At 32.2% G+C, this 20390-nt stretch overlaps 2 protein-coding genes across 3 annotated transcripts; both read left to right on the forward strand.

The window, feature by feature from the left end:
• Window positions 1-278: 278 nt before the first annotated feature.
• LOC107918193 (beta-1,3-galactosyltransferase 7) lies at window positions 279-4085 on the forward strand. 2 transcript variants are annotated; one of them, XM_016847724.2, is made up of 11 exons: window positions 279-601; window positions 798-894; window positions 993-1051; window positions 1150-1370; window positions 1458-1521; window positions 2072-2144; window positions 2233-2353; window positions 2467-2554; window positions 2667-2792; window positions 3160-3269; window positions 3449-4085. In XM_016847724.2, the coding sequence occupies exons 1-11, from the start codon at window positions 507-509 to the stop codon at window positions 3595-3597; spliced, it is 1203 nt and encodes a 400-aa protein (XP_016703213.1). In that variant the 5' UTR covers window positions 279-506; the 3' UTR covers window positions 3598-4085. The 2 variants fall into 2 exon arrangements, with proteins under 2 accessions (XP_016703213.1, XP_016703214.1); XM_016847725.2 differs by having other exon boundaries at window positions 1159-1370.
• Window positions 4086-7715: 3630 nt separating this feature from the next.
• LOC107918191 (vacuolar protein sorting-associated protein 9A) lies at window positions 7716-12249 on the forward strand. The gene is made up of 5 exons (XM_016847723.2): window positions 7716-8022; window positions 8325-8472; window positions 8597-8767; window positions 10655-10834; window positions 10934-12249. Exons 1-5 carry the CDS (start codon window positions 7931-7933, stop codon window positions 11741-11743), a joined length of 1401 nt encoding a protein of 466 aa, XP_016703212.1. The 5' UTR covers window positions 7716-7930; the 3' UTR covers window positions 11744-12249.
• The last annotated feature ends 8141 nt before the right edge of the window (window positions 12250-20390 follow it).

The following is a 20390-nucleotide window of genomic DNA, read 5'->3' on the forward strand; positions in this document are numbered from 1 at the left end:
TCAGACAAAATTTGGAAATCAAATTAAATCATAAACAATAAATAAAGTGTCAGAAAAATTGGGAATTTTTTGCAAAAACTGTGGTGATGGATGAAAAGAAAAATCAACAGGATTCGGGTTAAAATCCAAGGAGAAAACAAGTCGGGCCATGTACAGTGTTTGATTGAAGACAGGTGGCGTGACTGGCGTGCACGTGAGTTCCACGGAGGGGGCCAAAGCACGACGGAAAGTTCAAAGTTGAAAACCTTAATAAATACTAATGCGGCAAGTTTCCCTTTGTTTAATGCCTAATTTTTGTTTTCCCTATCATTCTTTTTGACGGTCCAACGCGCGTAACAGTCTTACGATTTTCCATTCATCCAATCCAGTCACCCTTTATGAAATGAACTTTGACAAGCCTAACACAACTATAAAAGCTTTGAATCTTCTTCTTCGTTTCAAATATTGAATATCTCAGTTTCTTTTTTACATTATCTACAGCTCCGCCTCTCTCTCCCCTCTCGGCCATGAAGCCGCAACGTAGTCCCAAGAAGATCTCCCTTAATTGGATCCCATTCATCTGTCTCTCCTTCTTCACTCTTGGGATTCTCTTCAGTAACAGGTCTACCCCCCCTCTCTCTCTCTATATATATAAATTTTTTTGGTTTTTCAAATTTCATTTCATTTCTTGTGTTTTTCTTTTCTTTGGATAGATTGATGAACTGGGTCAGTGTTTGTTTTTCCTCTCTAATTGTTGGGACGGAGTTTTTCTCTTCTTCTTTTTTGATTTATTTCTAGCCATTGGATTTTGGTTACAGGTTGTGGGTACCACCTGAATCCAACGGTCAACTTTTATCACAACGCCGACGTGAGCAGGAGTTGCAGATTGTCTCCGGTGATTGCGATACTAAGAAAGTATGTGTTTCTTTTTCTTTTGGTTCTTGTTTACTTTTACTTTTTTGAAAACGAAATTTGTATTTCTAAAAGGAAGGTTTTTTACCATGTTTACACAGACGCCTGGACAAGATAATGATGTAATGGGTGAAGTTTTGAAAACCCATGAAGCAATTCAGTGAGTACAGAATTGGGTTCTTGTTATTTCAGTTAAGATTAACCTGTGTTTTTACTTTTTAGCTAATTTGTTTGTAAAAAATTATGATCTTTCATGAGGCCTTACAGATCTCTAGACAAGTCGGTTGCAATGCTAGAGATGCAGTTAGCTGCCTCTCGTAGTTCTCAGGAAATGGACAATGGGGAGGCATCTAAAGTTGTTTCAACCTTGACTCGTGATGGTCCACCTAGGAAGAAGGTGTTCATGGTCATTGGAATCAATACTGCTTTTAGTAGTAGGCGACGGCGCGATTCTGTCCGGGAGACTTGGATGCCACAAGGTTCCATACTTTTCCATAACCTTTTGAGGTTTTAATATCAATTAGTTTGCTAGTATTTAATGAATTCGTATGTTAATGTTTGAGTAGGGGAAAAGCTTATTAAATTGGAGCGTGAGAAGGGGATCATCATTCGTTTCATGATCGGCCATAGGTAAACCATTTCACGCAAGAGAAAGCTTGGTAAAAGTGACATGGAGGCCATTGTACTTAGAAGTCGGATTGTATTTTGACACTTATACTCAAAAAATGGGCAAATTAGTCCCTATACATTAAATCAAAGAGTAAATTGGTCATTGGTTAAAAATTTCCTCTAACTTTCCTGCTAAAAACTGGTCCCTTGTACCTTAGCATGAGGTCACCTGGCATGCCAGTTGTCATTTTTTGGTTATTCTATTAGTCACTCCGGTTTTTAATAGAACAAAAGATGAAATTTGTAACAGAAAATACCAGTTTTTTCTTTGATCTAAATATAGGGACTAATTTGCCATTTTTGAGTAGAGAGGGCAAAATGCATTCTAACTCCTAGTACAGGGACCTCCATGGTACTTTTTCCGATAAAACTTTAGTTCGAACTGAAATTTGTTTAACCAAAGAAATGGCAATGTTAAGCAAATGACATTTGTTACACTGTGATCAGCATGGGATAAATATAAAGTACATATTTGAACTAACATAAGTTGTATATACGTTGTTTGATCCAGTGCAACATCCAACAGCATTTTAGATCGAGCTATTGATTCGGAGGAGGCTCAGCATAAGGATTTTTTTAGACTGGTTAGAAAGCACCCCTATAATTTTTGGATATTCTTGCGAGATATTCAAGCATTTCTTACTGATATCTAGTTTCAATCTTAAAATGCAGGAGCATGTTGAAGGATATCACGAGTTATCAGCAAAAACAAAAATTTTCTTTTCTACTGCAGTTGCAAAATGGGATGCTGAGTTCTATGTCAAGGTGGATGATGATGTCCATGTTAATCTTGGTTGGTTTTCCTTCTCTTTTCTTTATCTTAAACATTTTATCACACCATCATAATAATGAAGAAAAAATTCGGTTGTTTTGTATGATGAATTTCTTATGCTTATTTTCTCATAGGTATGCTAGCTACTACCCTTGGCCGTCACCGTTCCAAGCCCCGAGTCTATATAGGGTGCATGAAATCTGGACCTGTTCTTTCTAGCAAGTAATTTTCCCCATGACCTTTTTATTGTTCATAATATTACTTTTTCAATTTGCTTTGCTCCCTCCTGCAAATTTGTGATATAACTTCTGTTCCTTTCCTTTATGTTCATTAGGAATGTTAAGTACCATGAACCAGAGTACTGGAAATTTGGAGAAGAGGGTAACAAATACTTCCGGCATGCAACTGGTCAGATATATGCAATTTCAAAGGAGCTAGCAACATACATCTCCATAAACCAGTAAGATCTTTGATTTTTGTCTTGGACTAGCCTGTTCTTTGTTTATATTTACTTTGCCAATTGAGGGTTCTGATTTAATTTTCATAGTCCTTTTATTTGTGCCCATTTGGCAATGCCTTGCAATCATCCCCTTGACTTCAGTTTTCTCTCTGTCTTCAATTTTTCTTTCAGTTTATTTAATTAGCCCTTGTTTATCACTTTAAGCATAGAGTTAATCTTTTGTAATCTTGCATAAGTCCATTAAAATTCCCAAGCTTATTAAAATGCTGGTCAAATTTATATCCTTTACTCTTCCGGTTTCTGTCCCTGATAATAATCTTTTAAAAGAGGTATCGCTAATATGCCGAGTGATTCTGAATGATTGCAGGCCTATATTGCATAAGTATGCTAATGAAGATGTGTCCCTCGGGGCATGGTTTATCGGCCTTGAGGTTGAGCACATAGATGATAGGAATATGTGCTGTGGGACTCCTCCAGGTAATGCTTTAAATCTTGTGTCAAACTACATATCTACATGCCAAAAACTCTTACCTCAATCCTAAATCTCAATTAATGCTTAATACGATAATTTCATTTGGATTTAGTCAAAGCTTAACGCTCTTTGCTATTTCGGTCTTCTTCCTGTTTTAACTCTTTGTTTGTTTCCTGTTCCACAGATTGTGAGTGGAAGGCACAAGCAGGTAATGTCTGTGTTGCATCTTTCGACTGGAGCTGCAGTGGAATCTGCAAATCTGTGGAGAAGCTCAAAACCGTTCACAAAAGGTGTGGTGAAGGAGATGATGCGGTTTGGAACACTTTACTCTAAATTAATTCGGATACTAAGCTTTTCTTGCGGTAAACAAGATCAAACATTCGTGGTTTGATGATCGAGAAAGCAGATTTCGTCCAGCGAAGTAGGAGAAAAACATTGCATCTGGTTTCAATACATATCTGCAAACCCATCTCCTACAACATTTGCAGGAAATCGTATTGGAAAGAAATGGAGATTAAAGATAGAAATCACTTTTTTTAATCAGAAAAGCATATTATGATAGTAGCATTTCAACGTATATTCCCATTCTTTTCATTTTTGGGTTTGATAGGAGAGATGATTGTATTTATACTTTAGAATTATTAAGGTAATGTTGTAATTTTAAGAGGTGCAAAAATGGTGGTCCAAACTCCAAAAGGAAAACCCTAATGTATGTGGTTATATTTATAGAGAGGTTTGTAAAATAGGCTGCAAGTGATATGCTGATCTTGCAATGTTACACGCTTGTTATTTATATGGAAGGCAGACAGTTGAGAACTTTACATCATTGTATCAATAATTTTTTTTCTAATTGTATGTGCCATTTTTTTGTGTGTGTTTAGTCCCATATAGGGTTTTTTCTAGGAGTTAAATTATTTGGTCTTTTCTATTAAAAATATAGATAAATTTTAGTCATATTATTGAAAACTGGTGTAGTTAATGGAATAACTAAATATAGACGTACCACGCATATGTTATGCTGATGTATAAAGACTAAATTTTAACAGAAAAATTGATTTCTCTTTGATCTAATATACAGAGATTAATTTGCTTATTTTTTTAGTAAAGAGAGTAAATGATAATCTAAACCTTACTACATGATTTTCGTATTTTTATCTTATTTTCTGTAAAAAGAGAAAAATTACAATTGAGAGCATCAAGAATACATCATACCTAATCATTCGAGATAATCCAAGTTTAATATTTAGAGCTTAAGTTATAAGTGCATTCAAATAATGTACTGTAAAAAAAATTGTTCTCTTTTTTTCTCCAAACCGTTTGTTTTTTTTTGTCTAGTGGTAGGGCCAGCCTCTAGTCGGGTGGCAGCTGCCTTTTTGTCCTTCCCACCAACGTCTCTCTCTCTCTTTTTGCAAGTTGTGATGGACAAATGATGGTGACTATCATCATTAGAATTTCATTGGCCACCAACAATTTCTCTTGAAAAGTGGGTGGTGCTTTATCGACTTCTTAATTTAATTTTGTTTTGAAAATATTTTAAAATAATAAATTATTTCACGAGTTGGTTTGGTCCCATTGTTGACACCATTTTTTTGATAAAACGAGGTCGACTTGAATTTTGAAAATAAAACGAAAATGGGAGTCACCACCAATCTTTTTTGATGAGGTGTGATCGGACCACCTCGTAAAACGATTGTTTTTAATAAACAGTTTAGATTTATTAAAACAATGCTTTTGGTCTGCAAAATTCAAAGAAACAGGTTCGGGAGTCGGTTACGTACGAAGAAGGATTAGCACCCTTATAATGCCCAAAAATTGGTACCTAGTTAATTAATTAGTGTCTTAATGTCGAAGATTGAAAACTTTGAAGAGTTTTAAAAAATACGATCCTTTAAAAAAATTTGAATAACATGGATTGAAATTTAAGATTCTCTTGTTCTGAAGGAATATCACATCCAGCACGTTAGGATACGATATTTTAAACCCTCGAAACCAAGGTCACCTTATGGTTTCAGAAACCCATACTTTGAAGTTTTAAGATGATATTTGGCTATTTGGTCAAACGAGAAATCGAAACCCAGCACGTTAGGGCACGTTTTCTTGAATTTCCAAACGCAAAATATTGCTTTATTTAGAAATTCTTTTTTGAAACTTTAAATGATATTTTGCTATTTAGGTTTAACGAGAAAATCGAAACCCCGTAAGTTAGAGTACGATTTCTCGAATATCCAAAACGCGAAATATTGCCTTAATTAAAAATTTCTTCTTTTTTTAAAAAGAATAATAACGAATACGATACCTAAACGATGTGTATTTTGTTTATTTAGGGGTAACATAAAACGGTTTATTATGGGTATATAAAATACATTAAGTGCCACTTTTGAAATGATGGAATGATCGGATGCTAATATAGAACATGGAATGACAATTTATGAATAAAATGTTACATTAATGATTGACAAATATACAAAAATACGAATGAACAAATTATAGTACCCACGATAATAAGCACACAACATATAATTTTAATACCAACATTAGTAATCAAAGGAAAACAAAAAGATAATGTATGAAACAATTTAAAGTGAATAATAAATTAAAATAAACTATTTATAAGAACAATAGATAATAAAAGTTCCAAATAATCAATATATAAGAAAAGTTAAAATAAATGATAATAAAACAGTCTAATATAAATAATAATAATAAAAATATGAAACATTTTAAAGAATATATGTGACCATTTGAAAGACATATTCATATATATGTATAATAGTTTACAATAAACAAAATATAAAACAAAAATTTGAAATAAATAATATGTAAAACAATTTAAAATAAATAACATATAAAACTTAAAATTAATGATGATAAAAGGGATTTTATTTTTTAAAATAAATTAATTAATTAATTAATTAAATGGGCCTAGGATGAAATCGAATTCAGATTAAAAAACTTAGGTCAAAATTGCAAATAAAATAAAGGTTGCCAGGGACCAAAATAGAGTGCGTTGAAAGTTCCAGAGAGCAGATGAGCAAATATCACAGGCCCCTTATGCGCAGCGTTTTAACCCAGGGTCAGCGTATGGTTCAAGGACAAAATTGAAACGCCAACAAAATTTGCAACCCAAATTAAAAAAACTAAAAAAAGGACCAGATTGCACCACGACACGTTGTAAAAGCGGAGGGGCTAAAAGCGCTATTTACCCCTCCGCATAAAAACACGCGGATCCCCCTGGAGCGGGTCGGGTTGAAATTCGGGTAAGGGCCAAAACGGCGCCGTTTTAGGGCTACTAAAGCCAACCCTAAACAACGCCGTTTAATGGGGTATAAAAGCCCAAGTTTTTTCAAAAAAAAATCATTCTCTTCCATTTCTAAAGAAAAAAACTGAAATACACTCTCAACCCACCCCTCTTCCTCCAAGCACCGGTCAAGGGTCCGGCCATTGGCCACTGTACTGGCCGTCGGTTGGCGGTGCTGTTTGGGCCTGTTGTATTTGGGCTACTAATTAGTTTGGGTTTTTTTTTTGTTTTGTTTGGGTCATACTGGGCTCCAGGCAAAATTTGGGCCCTACACCCATGTTGTTTAAATTTTATACGTTTTTTTGTTTGTTTTCTATTGTTCAATAAATATTCACTTTTAGAGTTTTTGTCTGCTCTTATAATACGTGTTTTAGTATTGCTTATGCATGTAGTCTTATTTTTGCAATTAGGGATGGTTTTGCCGATTTTGTCCACCGCTTTGAGTCATTCGGATTTGATTTCCATATCGTATTAAGTGCTTACTATCACTCTATATATATTGTACTTGAGTTGTAACAGTATCAATTGCCAACGTGCCATAATGTTCTATTAATGTTGAAACTGAAGCTTTTGTTGTGTTGATGGAGCTTGTCTTTTATTGCCTATGAAAGGTATTTGTTTTTTTTTCCCTCCATTTGTATGGTCATATTCTTGAAAAAAAAAGAAAGATAACATACCATATTGATGCCATCAATGACCCTTAATCAATTGAATATCAACTTAAGAAAATTATTAAAAATTATTATGATATTTTGAAATTTAAAATTTTAGTATTATAAAAAGACATTTAGAATTTTCGGTAATTAGATAAACAAATACAATTTGATATTTTTTTGTGTATTATTTTAGTTTTTATCATTTTTTTTACCCAGTCAATACTAAAAAAAAAATATTTTTTGGGTGACTAAAATAAAAGCGACCAATTAAATTAACTTTTATTAGAGATTTAACGCTTGAATGATTAAAATAAAAAGTCTAAAAATTACGTGACGAAATTGCAAAAATTTTATTTTACCAAAATAAATTTACTCAAAATTTAATATTTACCCTACGAAAAAATATATTTTTAATAAATTAATAAATTCGAGTGCGATGGAGAGAAAGGTAAATATTAGTATAGATTAAATATTAACGAGAGACCCAAAAGAACAGAGCCCAATTTCATATTATTTTTAATTTTCTAAAGTAAAAAAAAAAAATCACCAATAGCTGTAATTTTTTTTTGTCTGCAACTGCGTCTGCACCTTCAATCACGCATTCTTCTCATTCTAGAAGACTTCTCCCCTAAGCAAAAAGCCCTCTCTCTGTCTCCTCTCTAATCAACGTCAGCTAAGCGACTGTCAAACAATCAGACGGCGGTTACCGTAAATGGAGAACGCCGACGTTTTCTTAGGATTGCAAGATTTTCTAGAGCGTATGCGCCAGCCTTCCGCTGCTGATTTCGTGAAATCTATCAAAAGGTCGCTCCCTCTCTTTCTCATTTTAAATGTTCATCTTTAAATCTATGCGTAGACTTATGATTGAACGTGATTTGCGACTAATCGGAAGTGATTATTGATTGTTTATAAATTTATTTGGTCGGTGATTTAAATTTATTAGTTGATTGCTTCAAATTAAGTAAAAATCCCGATGTGGAAGCTGTTTTTTTTTGTCTAATTAATTGACAATCGAACTTAAGTTAAGAAGGATTGGGTTGTTCCATTTTAGGCAATCGTTTCAGGGTTTTGACTTTCTGAGTTTCGTTCGTGTCGCCATATTACAGTTTCATAGTTTCGTTCTCCAACAATGCTCCTGATCCCGAAAGGGACAGTGCGGCCGTACAGGCATTCTTTGCCAACATGGAAGCTGCTTTTCGAGCTCATCCGCTTTGGGCTGGATGTTCAGAGGAGGAGTTGGACAGTGCTGGTGAAGTAAGTCATTTTAACTGATTATCTTGCATTAGGTAATTTGTTTTAAGGGAAAAAAATAAAAAGGAAAAAAAAAAATTCACCTTGGGTTGATGTATTTACTTTTTTTTTTCTTTTCCTAATACAGGGATTGGAGAAGTATGTTATGACAAAGTTATTTACCCGTGTGTTTGCTTCACTTCCAGATGATGTAAAGCTTGATGAACAACTTTCTGAGAAGATGGCTCTTGTTCAGCAATTCGTTCGGCCTGAGAACTTGGATATTAAGCCGGCCTTTCAGAATGAGACATCATGGCTGGTAAATTGGGGAATTTCTGTTTCAAGTGGTTGCCTATTTTTTTTTGGGAGTATGGAGTTAGCTTACCTTTGGCATATGTTGTCTCTGTGAACTATATCTTTCCTTGTCATGTTTGGCTTTCTATTCTATTGAGAAGTGAGAACCCTTTTAACCTTTTTTTAAAAACCTTTGGTAGAGTATATTTTTGGATATCTTCTGTGCAAATAGTGAAACGATTATGGCTTTGGCTGGAGTAAAAAAACATTACAAGGTGTTTGCCTCCTTGAAGATAATAATCAATGACTTTATCTAGAAATCAGGAATAACAACTAGTTAATAAGAAGCTGCTAGGGATTCTCACAATTCATCATGGTGAAATAGACAAAAGTAGTAACATTTTTATTAGATGCTTCCAAGGATGTAATGCTGATAGGTGTCATGCTGTCTATAATTCATATAAGGGAGGCTAGAAAGATGGACCATAAAAGTGCAGAAATCCTTAGCTAGGTAGGAAAGTTAATTTCTTTGTTAGGAATATTGCTTCGTGGAGAATCTATTTTCCTCAATGCATCCCTGCTTGAGCTCTAAAGAGAACTTCTATTGAGGTCATCTTATGTGGTAGATTCTTCCGTGCCTTACTATGAGCGTAGCATAGGAGTCCAAATTTGATATGAACTCACTTTTATTGTTCTCATCCCATGGCATGACCGAATGAGGAATGTGCACTCGTTATGTGGTTTTCTAAAGTTAGGAGGCCCTGTGCAGTTATGCCTTGTTAACATGTCAAGACAATGCTGCATCAATCTATTTTTAGATGGCAGTTTATACATTTTGTCATCCTATTAAACATAGCTGATCTAGATTTTGGCTATCTACCATGAACGTTGATGCATATGTGGATGCTTGAAGCTGCACGCTCTGTAACCTTATAAATCTGTTTTTTTTTTATGTCTATTTTTCCTCCATATTTGTTCCATATTACATAAGATATTCCTTTTTTATAGGAGCTCCATGCTTAATGCCTTAATAATTTTTCAGTTTTCTACGAATTATTCATATTGTCTTAAGCAGCAGTGAAATCATTTGATCATTGAACTCAATTTGATACAGTGCTTGTACCCCCAGCGTTTGGTTATAAACTTATGGCTAATATCTTTGCTGTACTGAGAATTGACTAAACTGTTTTGAAGTAATGCACCAATTAAAAGCTGAAGTTCCAGTCCTTTTTCGCTGCTTTTAGAGAATGTCGTTCTCAGAAATATTTTCCACAAAGGAACAACTGGTCTTCAGTAGTTTTGGGTGTAAAATACTTGGGGATTTGGTCAATAAGTTTTTCTCCCCATCTCTAATTAGGTCTGCTAATTTTATGAGCAAGACAAGCTGATAGTAATGTAGGTAGAATTCTGTTTACATTAAATGAAAAGTCTTGGTCTTAAGCAGTTGAGTATTGCAAATTATCTACAAATGCTTTCCATCTAAAACAAAATTATCTACAAATGCTTTCCATCTGAAACAAGCTTGTCTTCATTATAATGTCTGAACTAGTTGTAATTATTGTTGCCTTTTTAATTTGATGATCTTATTTATCTGACTTTGTTATGCACATAAATTAAGGTCTAATAACCTTTGAGCAGTATATCTTTATTTATTTTTTGGATAAGTAACTATTGAGCAATATATCATACCATATTCACTGCCTCTACTTTTTGTTGTTTGAAGAAAATTTATTTATTGCGTGCAACAAATGTCTCAACACTTGAGTGCAGCTTGATTATGGTTCTAATTTATTTCAGAAAAAAATTTGGTCGATAAAGCTTGTGTGTGGATATGCTTGGGATTTTGGATTCCCAGTTATGATAGCTATTCCACCTTTCAGTCTCTCCCCTGAATCTGTACTTTATTTGGCAGCTTGCACAGAAAGAGTTGCAAAAAATTAATATGTACAAGGCTCCAAGAGACAAGCTTGTGTGTATCCTCAATTGTTGCAAGGTTATCAATAATTTATTGCTTAATGCTTCAATTGCTTCAAATGAGAATCCTCCTGGAGCTGATGATTTTCTTCCTGTGTTGATTTATGTTACCATAAAGGTAAGATCAGTAGTGTATGGATGCTTGGTTGTATAGTTCATCATCCCTCTGTTAAGAAATAATGAATAATGTATGATTCTCATGAAATCTGTTACGTAGGCAAATCCTCCACAGCTGCACTCGAATTTATTGTATATACAACGTTATAGACGTCAGTCTCGATTAGTTTCTGAAGCAGCCTACTTTTTTACGAACATGCTGTCTGCTGAGGCTTTCATCTCAAATATCGATGCAAAAGCCCTTTCATTGGAGGAAACCGAGTTTGAGAAAAACATGGAGTTTGCTCGAGCTCTTCTGTCAGGCCTTTCAACAGATTTGGATGGTCTGTCCAGTCAAATTAACCAACTTGCTGGACAAGATCAGAGAGAACCAACTGAATCCAGACATCACACTCTTAAGGAGGACCATGCTAATAGGCCTAAATCTTCTGATGGAAAATCTTCAAGTAAAGATCAGTCATCAATCTCTAAAGTTCCATCCATCTCAGAATTGGAGAATAGAGGGGCGACTATACTTCTGAAGGAGGATCAAGTGAGTAAAGTGTTTCAAGAGTACCCATACATGTTTGCTCATGCTGGTGATTTGACAGTAAAAGACGTTGAAGAGCTGCTAAATAACTATAAACAACTGGTGTTCAAGTATGTTTGCCTTTTGAAAGGATCAGATGGTGCTTCTGCATCTTTTCCTTTGTCTAAGTCACAAGCTCAAGCCCAGCAACATGTTGAAACAGTCAAGGAATCTCAAGATCATAGGGCAATAGCACAAAATATTGGGTTGCAAAGCAATACTGACAAGGAGGAGGATGGCCCAACTAGAACTTCTAATCAAGAAAATACAAACTCCGATTTACTAAAGGAAGAGGCTGTTGGATCCTCGGAATACAGCCATGATGACACCTCTAAACAATAGCCTAAGTTTGTTGCGGTAACTGAGTCACTATGGTTCTTTTGCTCCCTTTATGTGCTGAACAGAATTATGTCATATTACTCCAAATTAGAAGGCAATGGCAGACCATCATTTTAACTTTGAACTCAAAAAACCATTTTGCCATCTAGTGAGAGAGAACCTGAGACACTGGCGAAATTCGCTTTTGGTTCGTGAAGTGATCATGCCCAGCAAATGCAAGTTGTGCAGTAACTCCGATGATTCAATATTGCCAAACCTTGTTTACAGCACACATGATGATGATAGGTACGATTTTTTCTTGTGTTATCTTTTTGTGTACCATGAGTTTGGTTCATTCTAAAAAGTAGGAACATGTGAACTGTGGGCACTTATGTTTTGAAGCAAGGTGTGGCAACCTTTTGAATTATACACCAATGATGTCACGTTTCGATAATTGGCTCCAGGATTAGGTATATTGAACATCCCTGGTTTATTATATATATATATATTCTCGACTAATAATTTGACTTTGTTTTTTGGTTTATTTGCCTTTACTATAATTGTTCATGGTGTTTTTGTTTTTTGCTCAAAGAAGTTTTAATGGTTCAGGCTGCTCCTATTGCAGTCTATGCATGTACATAGCACATTTCATATTTGTTCAAGTTGGGTTTGGTCTAAAATATGGTTTTTAAATTTTGTCTAAACTCACTTATATTTGTAATTGACAATCCCAAATTTATTTTAAGTTCATCCATGTTATTTTTAAGTTTTTTAAACAGAGCAATTATGTTATTTTTTTAATTTAATATTTAAGATGCTTTTTTCATTAATTAAAATTTTAAATATAAACAATTTAGCATATCTTTTAATGTTTATCTTATAGTATTATATATAATTATAGGGTATGTATTATTAGAGTATGTGATGCAAATTACATAATATATTATATAATTAGAAAATGAGTCAGAGTCTGATTGAATTTGGGTTTTCAATGGAGTTCAACCCACATGGGGATTTTTGATTGTCAAATTCACTTTTGTTCAAGAATATTAAGCAGGATTTTGGAAAATTCATTGGATTGATTTTTTTCATTAACGCATTTGGTTCAATATTGGATGCATGCGAGTAGAATTTGAATCTTTTTTAGCTTCTGAATTAATATTATATATATATTGGCATTTGTCACTTGTCTTCTTGTTTTCATTCTCGAGCTTAGGGTAACATATAAAGATAAAAGAACTTTTACATTTATAGATATCATTTTCTAGCTCATATTTTATCATTTGCAAAAAAAAAAGAAAAAACAGTTCATTGATCAAACAATCTAAGCTACACCCAGTTTAAAAATTTTGCCAACCTTTTTATGCGAGTAATTTTTATTTAATTTGATTGTATTTTTTTTTGAATTAATGTATATATGTTGAGTAAATTGAAAGAGTCTAATAACTAATTAGAAAATTTTAGTATGATAATATAATTATATTACAAATTCATTGGTTAATTTGTTAAAAATAATTGAATCTAGTGAAACACTTAAAGCAAGTAGAATTGGTTGAATAAGAGTAAAATGTAGACAGATCTAATGAATTTGATGACACTGCAATGCTGCTGGTCACATCAGATATTAACCATCTATTGCAGAGTATGTTGGTCTAGTACCTAGCTATGTCAAATCCCTATTAATATAGGATTCGTTGTACCTAACTTCAGTTTTACCTATTTTGCTTTTTTATTAAAAAATATATGAATGTAAAACTAAAACTAAGTTATGTAACGTGGATTGAGTATTAGTTCAATGCGGAGAATATTAATTTAAGTGTATTATCTTCTTATTTATGTGTTAGGATGTGCTATGGATAGTTTAAAATATTGTGTCAGAAAGAACAAATATGATCAAAATTATGTAATATTTTGAGCAATCTTAATTTGGCCGTCTATTAGGCAGGCAGATAAGCTTCTCTTTCCCTACGCATCTTGAGCTATCTTTTTTGTGGTATACATGGGACATGGTAGAGGGATGGAGGGTATAGGAAAAGGAAGAAGTCTATTCTTTATCAAGACTTCTTTATTTACTTTATGGACACATTGAATCAAAAGAAAAGAAAAGAAAAGAAAATAAACTTTATGCCCACATGGATTAGGAGAAAATGTTAGGTCACACGTAAAGCATGTCTTTCAGGAACAAGACAAAGCATGTCCTTCCCTTGTAAGCCTAGCCTAGCCTAAGCTAACCCATAATCTAGTTTCATCTCTCATTTCAGTTTTTCTTTTACTTTAATAATAATAGTAATAATAATAAATCATAGTTTTTTTTTTATGAATAAAAGATCCATAGTTTGATTTGAGGACAGATATTAAAGTAAATTTAAAAACACAAAAACATGTCATGTCAAATTTTAGCATCCATTGTCTTGTTGCTTAAACTTAAATCATATACATATTATGGCAGAAAATGGAAATATTTTCCTTTATTCATTTTAAACCATTATTAATCAATACTTCTCTAAACATGATCCCCGTTAACACACAGTATGCTCTACACATGGAGTACCTTCACTCTACCTCATCAAGACATATGTCAAGCTTCCCTTTTGCATGGACGACATGTGTATCTTGATCAAGTTTGCACAAATCAAATCGTAACCTAATCGCTAGATACATCAATCCGTAGCCATTATGTCATATAAAGAGCAAAACCAAGACAAGACTTGTATGAACACATGTCAAGGCCCAAGGCACGTAGTGATCAGCCTTGTCTGTATATACTCCCCCTTCAACATTAGGGGTACCGCACTCACTTATATCAAACTCTGCCAAATCACCACCATAAATGGCTCTTTACACTGTACCACTGTGTGAACCATCACTTGCATCATCCTTCTTAGCTTTAGCCTCAACATTTTAGGGTGATAAGCGTGGAAGGATTTATATCATCCTAATGAGAACGTCCCCAAGAACCATGGTTCCATTGCTATTACTTTTACGTAGGCTTTTCAGAGTGACCAAAGTAGCAATCCTCAGCACGTGCACGTTAATACAATCCCTACAGTGATCCATATGAAAATTGATGCCGTCAGCATCAACTGCGGTAGCCTAGATACAACACTTATACAAACCAGCTATCATTCCCACCATCGACTAACATACACTCAATCCCCACTCCTAAAGAACAAACAGAATTATAGCTCCAATTTCTCTTCCCGACAATTCATGGAATTACAAGAGCAAATGAGGGCTTTAAAGGATCAAATGATGCAACAACTTAGGTACGACCAATAATACCACCAACATCAAGAACAACTTCATCAATACACTGAAGTTATTAGAGAATTGAGGGCAAGTCAAAACCCTCCTCAGTTCCAGTGGCAGCACAATGAAGCTGCCTCCCCACTTAACTTATAAAGGCAAGGGTGTCATATGTACCCAGATTACCAACCACAACTGGCTTTCCAACAACGGTAACTTCAGGCTTCTCATGGTGAGATGGAGGCCTTGACAAGAGAAAGTCAGGCTTTAAGACCTGATGTTGAAGACGTGGATAGAGTATCTTGTTCTAACAATCCCTTTTTCCCCTAAAATGGCAACTATAGGCGCACTCTTACGGCAAAACCAAAATTTTGATGAACGAGAAAACACACGTGCAGCACACTATCGTTGTTTCCTACACGTGGGAGTTCATCAAAATTGTACAAGTCTAGTTGCAGTTTTATCACCAGATACATCAATCTTATCCTGCTTAAGGAGTAGACTAGGACAAGACCCAAACGAACATGTGTCAATTCTACGAGTGTCCTAACTTGCCTATATATCCCCTCCTTCACCATTAGAGTAGATTTCGCTCTGTTATGCCAAAACCTTGCCAAATTACCACCCTAAATTGCTCTCTACACAGTATCATTGTGTGAACCGCCACTCTCATCTTCCTTGTGTAGTTTAATTCATCATTTATATTTATAATTTTTCGTATAAATTCGTTTAAACAAACTTTTATGATTCACATTAATATTATCGTAATTTTGAATGTAAAATAAAATGTAAATAGATATTAATTTATCGATTAGCTAATGTTTAATTAATATTAAATTATATTACGAGGTCGGATCATAACACGAGAAGATAACTTATATTAGTAAATAATTTAAAATGTTCATAGTCTAATTAATCGAAATGGAGCAAATCGATTAAAGGATTTTGATGCCGTCAATCAAAGTGGTTTGTTTTTAAAAATTGAGTGATCAATTGGATAATTTATCTTTTTCATAATAATTAGTATTTCTTAGAATTTAAAATTATATAATTTAACAATTACAATTTATATTATAAAAAATTATACAAAGAATTACGATATAATAATAAAACGTGTCTAGAAAATTAGAATACCTTATAATTATACGAGAGTTTTCATCTGATTAATAAAAATTTTAAATTTCATTATCACTTGTGAATCATAATTGATATTTAAAAGAATTAAATAAGGAATAAATTCAAAAAACTTTTGTAACGTATAATAATGTTCATGGTATTTTAACATTATCGTAGTTATAGTTAGGGTTAGGGACAAAGATACACCAAAACGAAAGGGCAAGAGAATCACGTGCCATGCACATGCGGGAACACATGGTGCTGTCGGCTGAGCTGTAAGCACCTCTCCCATATCTGGGACTCAGACCATCCTTTACTGTTTCCACCACGCTCCACTGTTCATCATCACAATTTTTTAATTGATGATGAGATTCAGATGTAAATCGACGCCTTCCATTACCTCTTTATGATCGACGGTGTTGATAAATATTCACACATGTTTGGCTGTGCTGGCACCGTCTCTCCGTAACCGCCGCCATTTTCACGGTTGACAGAAATTAATTAAGAAATAATAATTTTGAAACCGTCAGCCACCCTAAACGGAAGAGATAAAATCTCCCTCTTTTTTATATTTGTTTTTTCAGAAAGGTTTTTTAAAATAAAAATATTTTTTTTCCAAAAAGAAAATATAAATATGAGTAAAGATGGGATAAAAAAGACGTTAGGTGTTTGTTGTTTTCATTGGTGGAATTTTGTTATGCAATTTTTATATTTTCAAATTAATTAATTTTAGCTTTTTTTTTTAATTTTTGAATAATAAAATCCCAATTGTAATTTAAATAGTAAGCAGTTAAATTATGTTATTAGTTAGGTATTATACATAAAGCTGTAGATTTAGTCGATCATTTCTATTCCTTATATTTTTAAAAATTTTAATCTTGATAATTGAGTAATATGTATAAATAATAAACTAATATATCATTACATATGTGATAATATATTTAACAATTGGTTTATAAGCATAATAAATGGTTCTATTTTTTAAAATAATATAAATTAAAATATAGGATTGATTGAAAAGAAATATGTAAATATAGGGAGCTCGAAATAAACACAATATTCAACAAACATGTTGCCTGCTCTCATTGATTCAATTGTGATGTTGATTATCCAAAACAAACATCATATGTTATATATTTTTTTCAATTTAAATTACATATTATTATAATTATTTCCCTTGAAAAAATAAATATATAAATCTAAGGATTCAACGTTTGACATGAAATGTAACATAAACAAACATCTTGAGATGATGTAAGGAACATAGATCAAGCTTCTTGACTACCATTTTACTTCACCTCCTAATTAAAGTCAAATTTGGTTGCTTTTATTTATATTATCTCCTTTGAAAATATAATTATGATTTTGAAATCTTATTCTGTGTTATTAGAGTTGTGTAATTTAAATATCTGTTTAACAAAATAATATAGTGGTAAATTTAGGAGATCTGTGGTGGGGCTTAAGGTCGTACAGTACTACACTTCCTCTATTTGACTTTGATTAAAATAAGGTTTTTCAACTTTTAAATAGATGCAGTTGGAACTCCTCTTGTATCATTCTCGATTTTTAACATGAGTGAATTTTCTTCTCTTCTGCCTGTGATTTCTTTCCCAAAATGGTTTCTACGTAAAATCTGTGTGTTTTATTTTTTATTCTTATTGCTTTGCGATCTTTTTATATTGTCACTATTTCTTATTCTTATTGCTTTGCGATCCTTCTATATTATCATTATTTTTTATTCTTATTGCTTTGCTATCTTTCTAAATTGTCATTATTGACGTTTAGCTTTATCACGTGTGATGTACGGATTTAATATTTGTATTTTTTAATTTTAATTATAAATAATAACAGAGGAAAAATATTCGAGCGTATTTTAATATTTTTAATTAAAACAAAATTTAAATTCAATTATTATAATTTATTTTTTAATTCGATTAATTAAAAATGGTAAATTATTTTAATAAAGTTAATTTAGATATTTGTAAGGTGTGATTAGGTTTTTAAAGTACCCTCATTTTTCATGTAATATTAATTCCATTTGTGTTTTACTTTAGTTTTTATAACTTAATTGTAATTATAGTTTATAAAAATTAGTGGAATATTTTAAATATATTCAATTTAGTAGTAATTTTTAAAAATTATATATCAATTTTTTTATTTTTACATGTAAAACTTCACCTAAGAAAATGCTTACAAATAATTGAAACATTTATCAAATAAATATATTATATTATTTGGAAAAAATAAAAATAAATATTATAGTAGTAGATTGTCTTAATTCATATTTCTATGCATATTTTGTAAGCTAGTTTTAATTATTAATTAGTAAATGTAGATTTTTAAGTAAATTTAAAGAATATGAATTATAAATAATTTATTGTGAAATTATTTATGCTTTTATAAAATTAGTGATGAATTTAAAACATAACCTTTTTTTTTAAATGTTTATGGGCTTATTATATAAAAGTTTTAAATAATTTTTTTGATTTATCTATAAAACAAATTGAAAGGGCTATTTCTATAAATAAAAAATATGGTAGACCATTTAAAATAAGTAAAAAAAAAAAATTCCTATTTCATTTGGCCATGCTTTAAGAAAAAAACACTTTACCTTTGGATCAATACCAAGGGATTACTACTTTATTGTTGGCAGTAGTAAAATCAAAAAAAAAAAAAATAGGGGTCGAAATTAAATCGTAATTTTTACGATAGAAAAAATATAATTTTATCATTATAACCGTGTATATCATTTTGAGGGTCAGCACCACTACCACTCACGATTACTCGCCAGGATGTTGGAGACTTTGTAATCTCACATCTATAGTCAATATTGTAAAAACAAAATTAGTTTAACAATATAATATTAAATGTAGAACATATCGAAATATTTATTTTTAGTTTATTAGGAGTAACGCGAAAGATGATTTACTCAATATTGTTCTCTAAATTAAAAAATACAAAAAATGAATAAAATAGTAAAAATAATTAAAATACAAAAAAAAAAGAAGACGACTTAAAATAACACTAAAAGGAAAGAAAATCCTACCAATAAAGAATTTTGCATTGAATTTCTTCCATTGTGCAAATATCTTATTTATAGTGTGTGACTTCTCATATAATTAATGTTGTGCATTTTGATTGACATAATTGGCATATTTTTAATTGTCATATAAAATTTGTATTTTAGCTTTATTTTATAATTGAATTAAGTAATTAATGTGTTACCGGCTAAAGCCAACTTTGTTGTGAATTTATATTTTATTCCTTAAAAACCTCAAAACGGGATAATCTCATATTTAGTACATGTACTTTCATAAAATATCTAATGTAGTACTTATAGTTTTGAAATGTTGAATATAATATCCAAACCATCAATTTATGTATTCTTATGATAAATGAAGTTAACACTGATTAAAACTAAAAGAACACTAACCTTACATATGGGCTCTCAACTTCAAATGAAAATGGGTAACACAAAGGGACCCGAAAGGGGGGTCAGCCTATGATTTACAATCAGTAGGGTGAAAAATTGGTGGAATCTATTTGGTGAATTGGGGTGTGTGTGTGTGTTTTTTTTTCCTTCAAGAAGAAGAAAAAAAGATTGGGATTCAAAGTTTGGGGGCCTAAAATAATTGTGAACAGTCAGTTACTTTTCTTTAGTTTACAGCATGCTTAGCAGTCTCCAAGAAAACCAAAATAATGTTGCTCCTGTTCACGCCTATATGTTGTCTACTCATACTCTTTACTTCAATTTCATACATATATATATATATATATAATAACCCACTAAAAAATATCAAACTTGATTATTTCTGACCGATTAGGTTTTAGTTCGATTCATATGAATATTGTTGTCAATATAAGAGGATATAGATTCGAGTGTGTTGATGCGCATTACCCTCTTATTTATGAATTAAGAGAAACTATCACATCAAAAATAGTTAATATGATCATAATTGGGTGCAAAAGAACTAATATTTTATATATAAAAAATATGTTAGAAAAAAAAAGAAAAAAACCCCCCAAATTCAGCGGTAGTCATTAGATGACATGGAAGTCATCAACAAAAGGTAAGAAGTAACTCACTTCTATTTTGTCTTCTTCTTAGTTTCTTTAATTACCAATGTTTGAACAGTAAGACAACCAAAATCAATGGTATAATAATAACATGTAACCCTAAACCTTCCCACACCATAAATAAGTACAATACTTTGTTCATATATTTGACAATCTCAAAATCAATATCACTTTGCCTACAAAAGAGATTTTTTGGTACAAAAAACTCAACCACCGCCCCTTTTATAACCCC

This window comes from Gossypium hirsutum, chromosome D06, assembly GCF_007990345.1.
Source record: "Gossypium hirsutum isolate 1008001.06 chromosome D06, Gossypium_hirsutum_v2.1, whole genome shotgun sequence".
Classification (NCBI taxonomy): domain Eukaryota; kingdom Viridiplantae; phylum Streptophyta; class Magnoliopsida; order Malvales; family Malvaceae; genus Gossypium; species Gossypium hirsutum.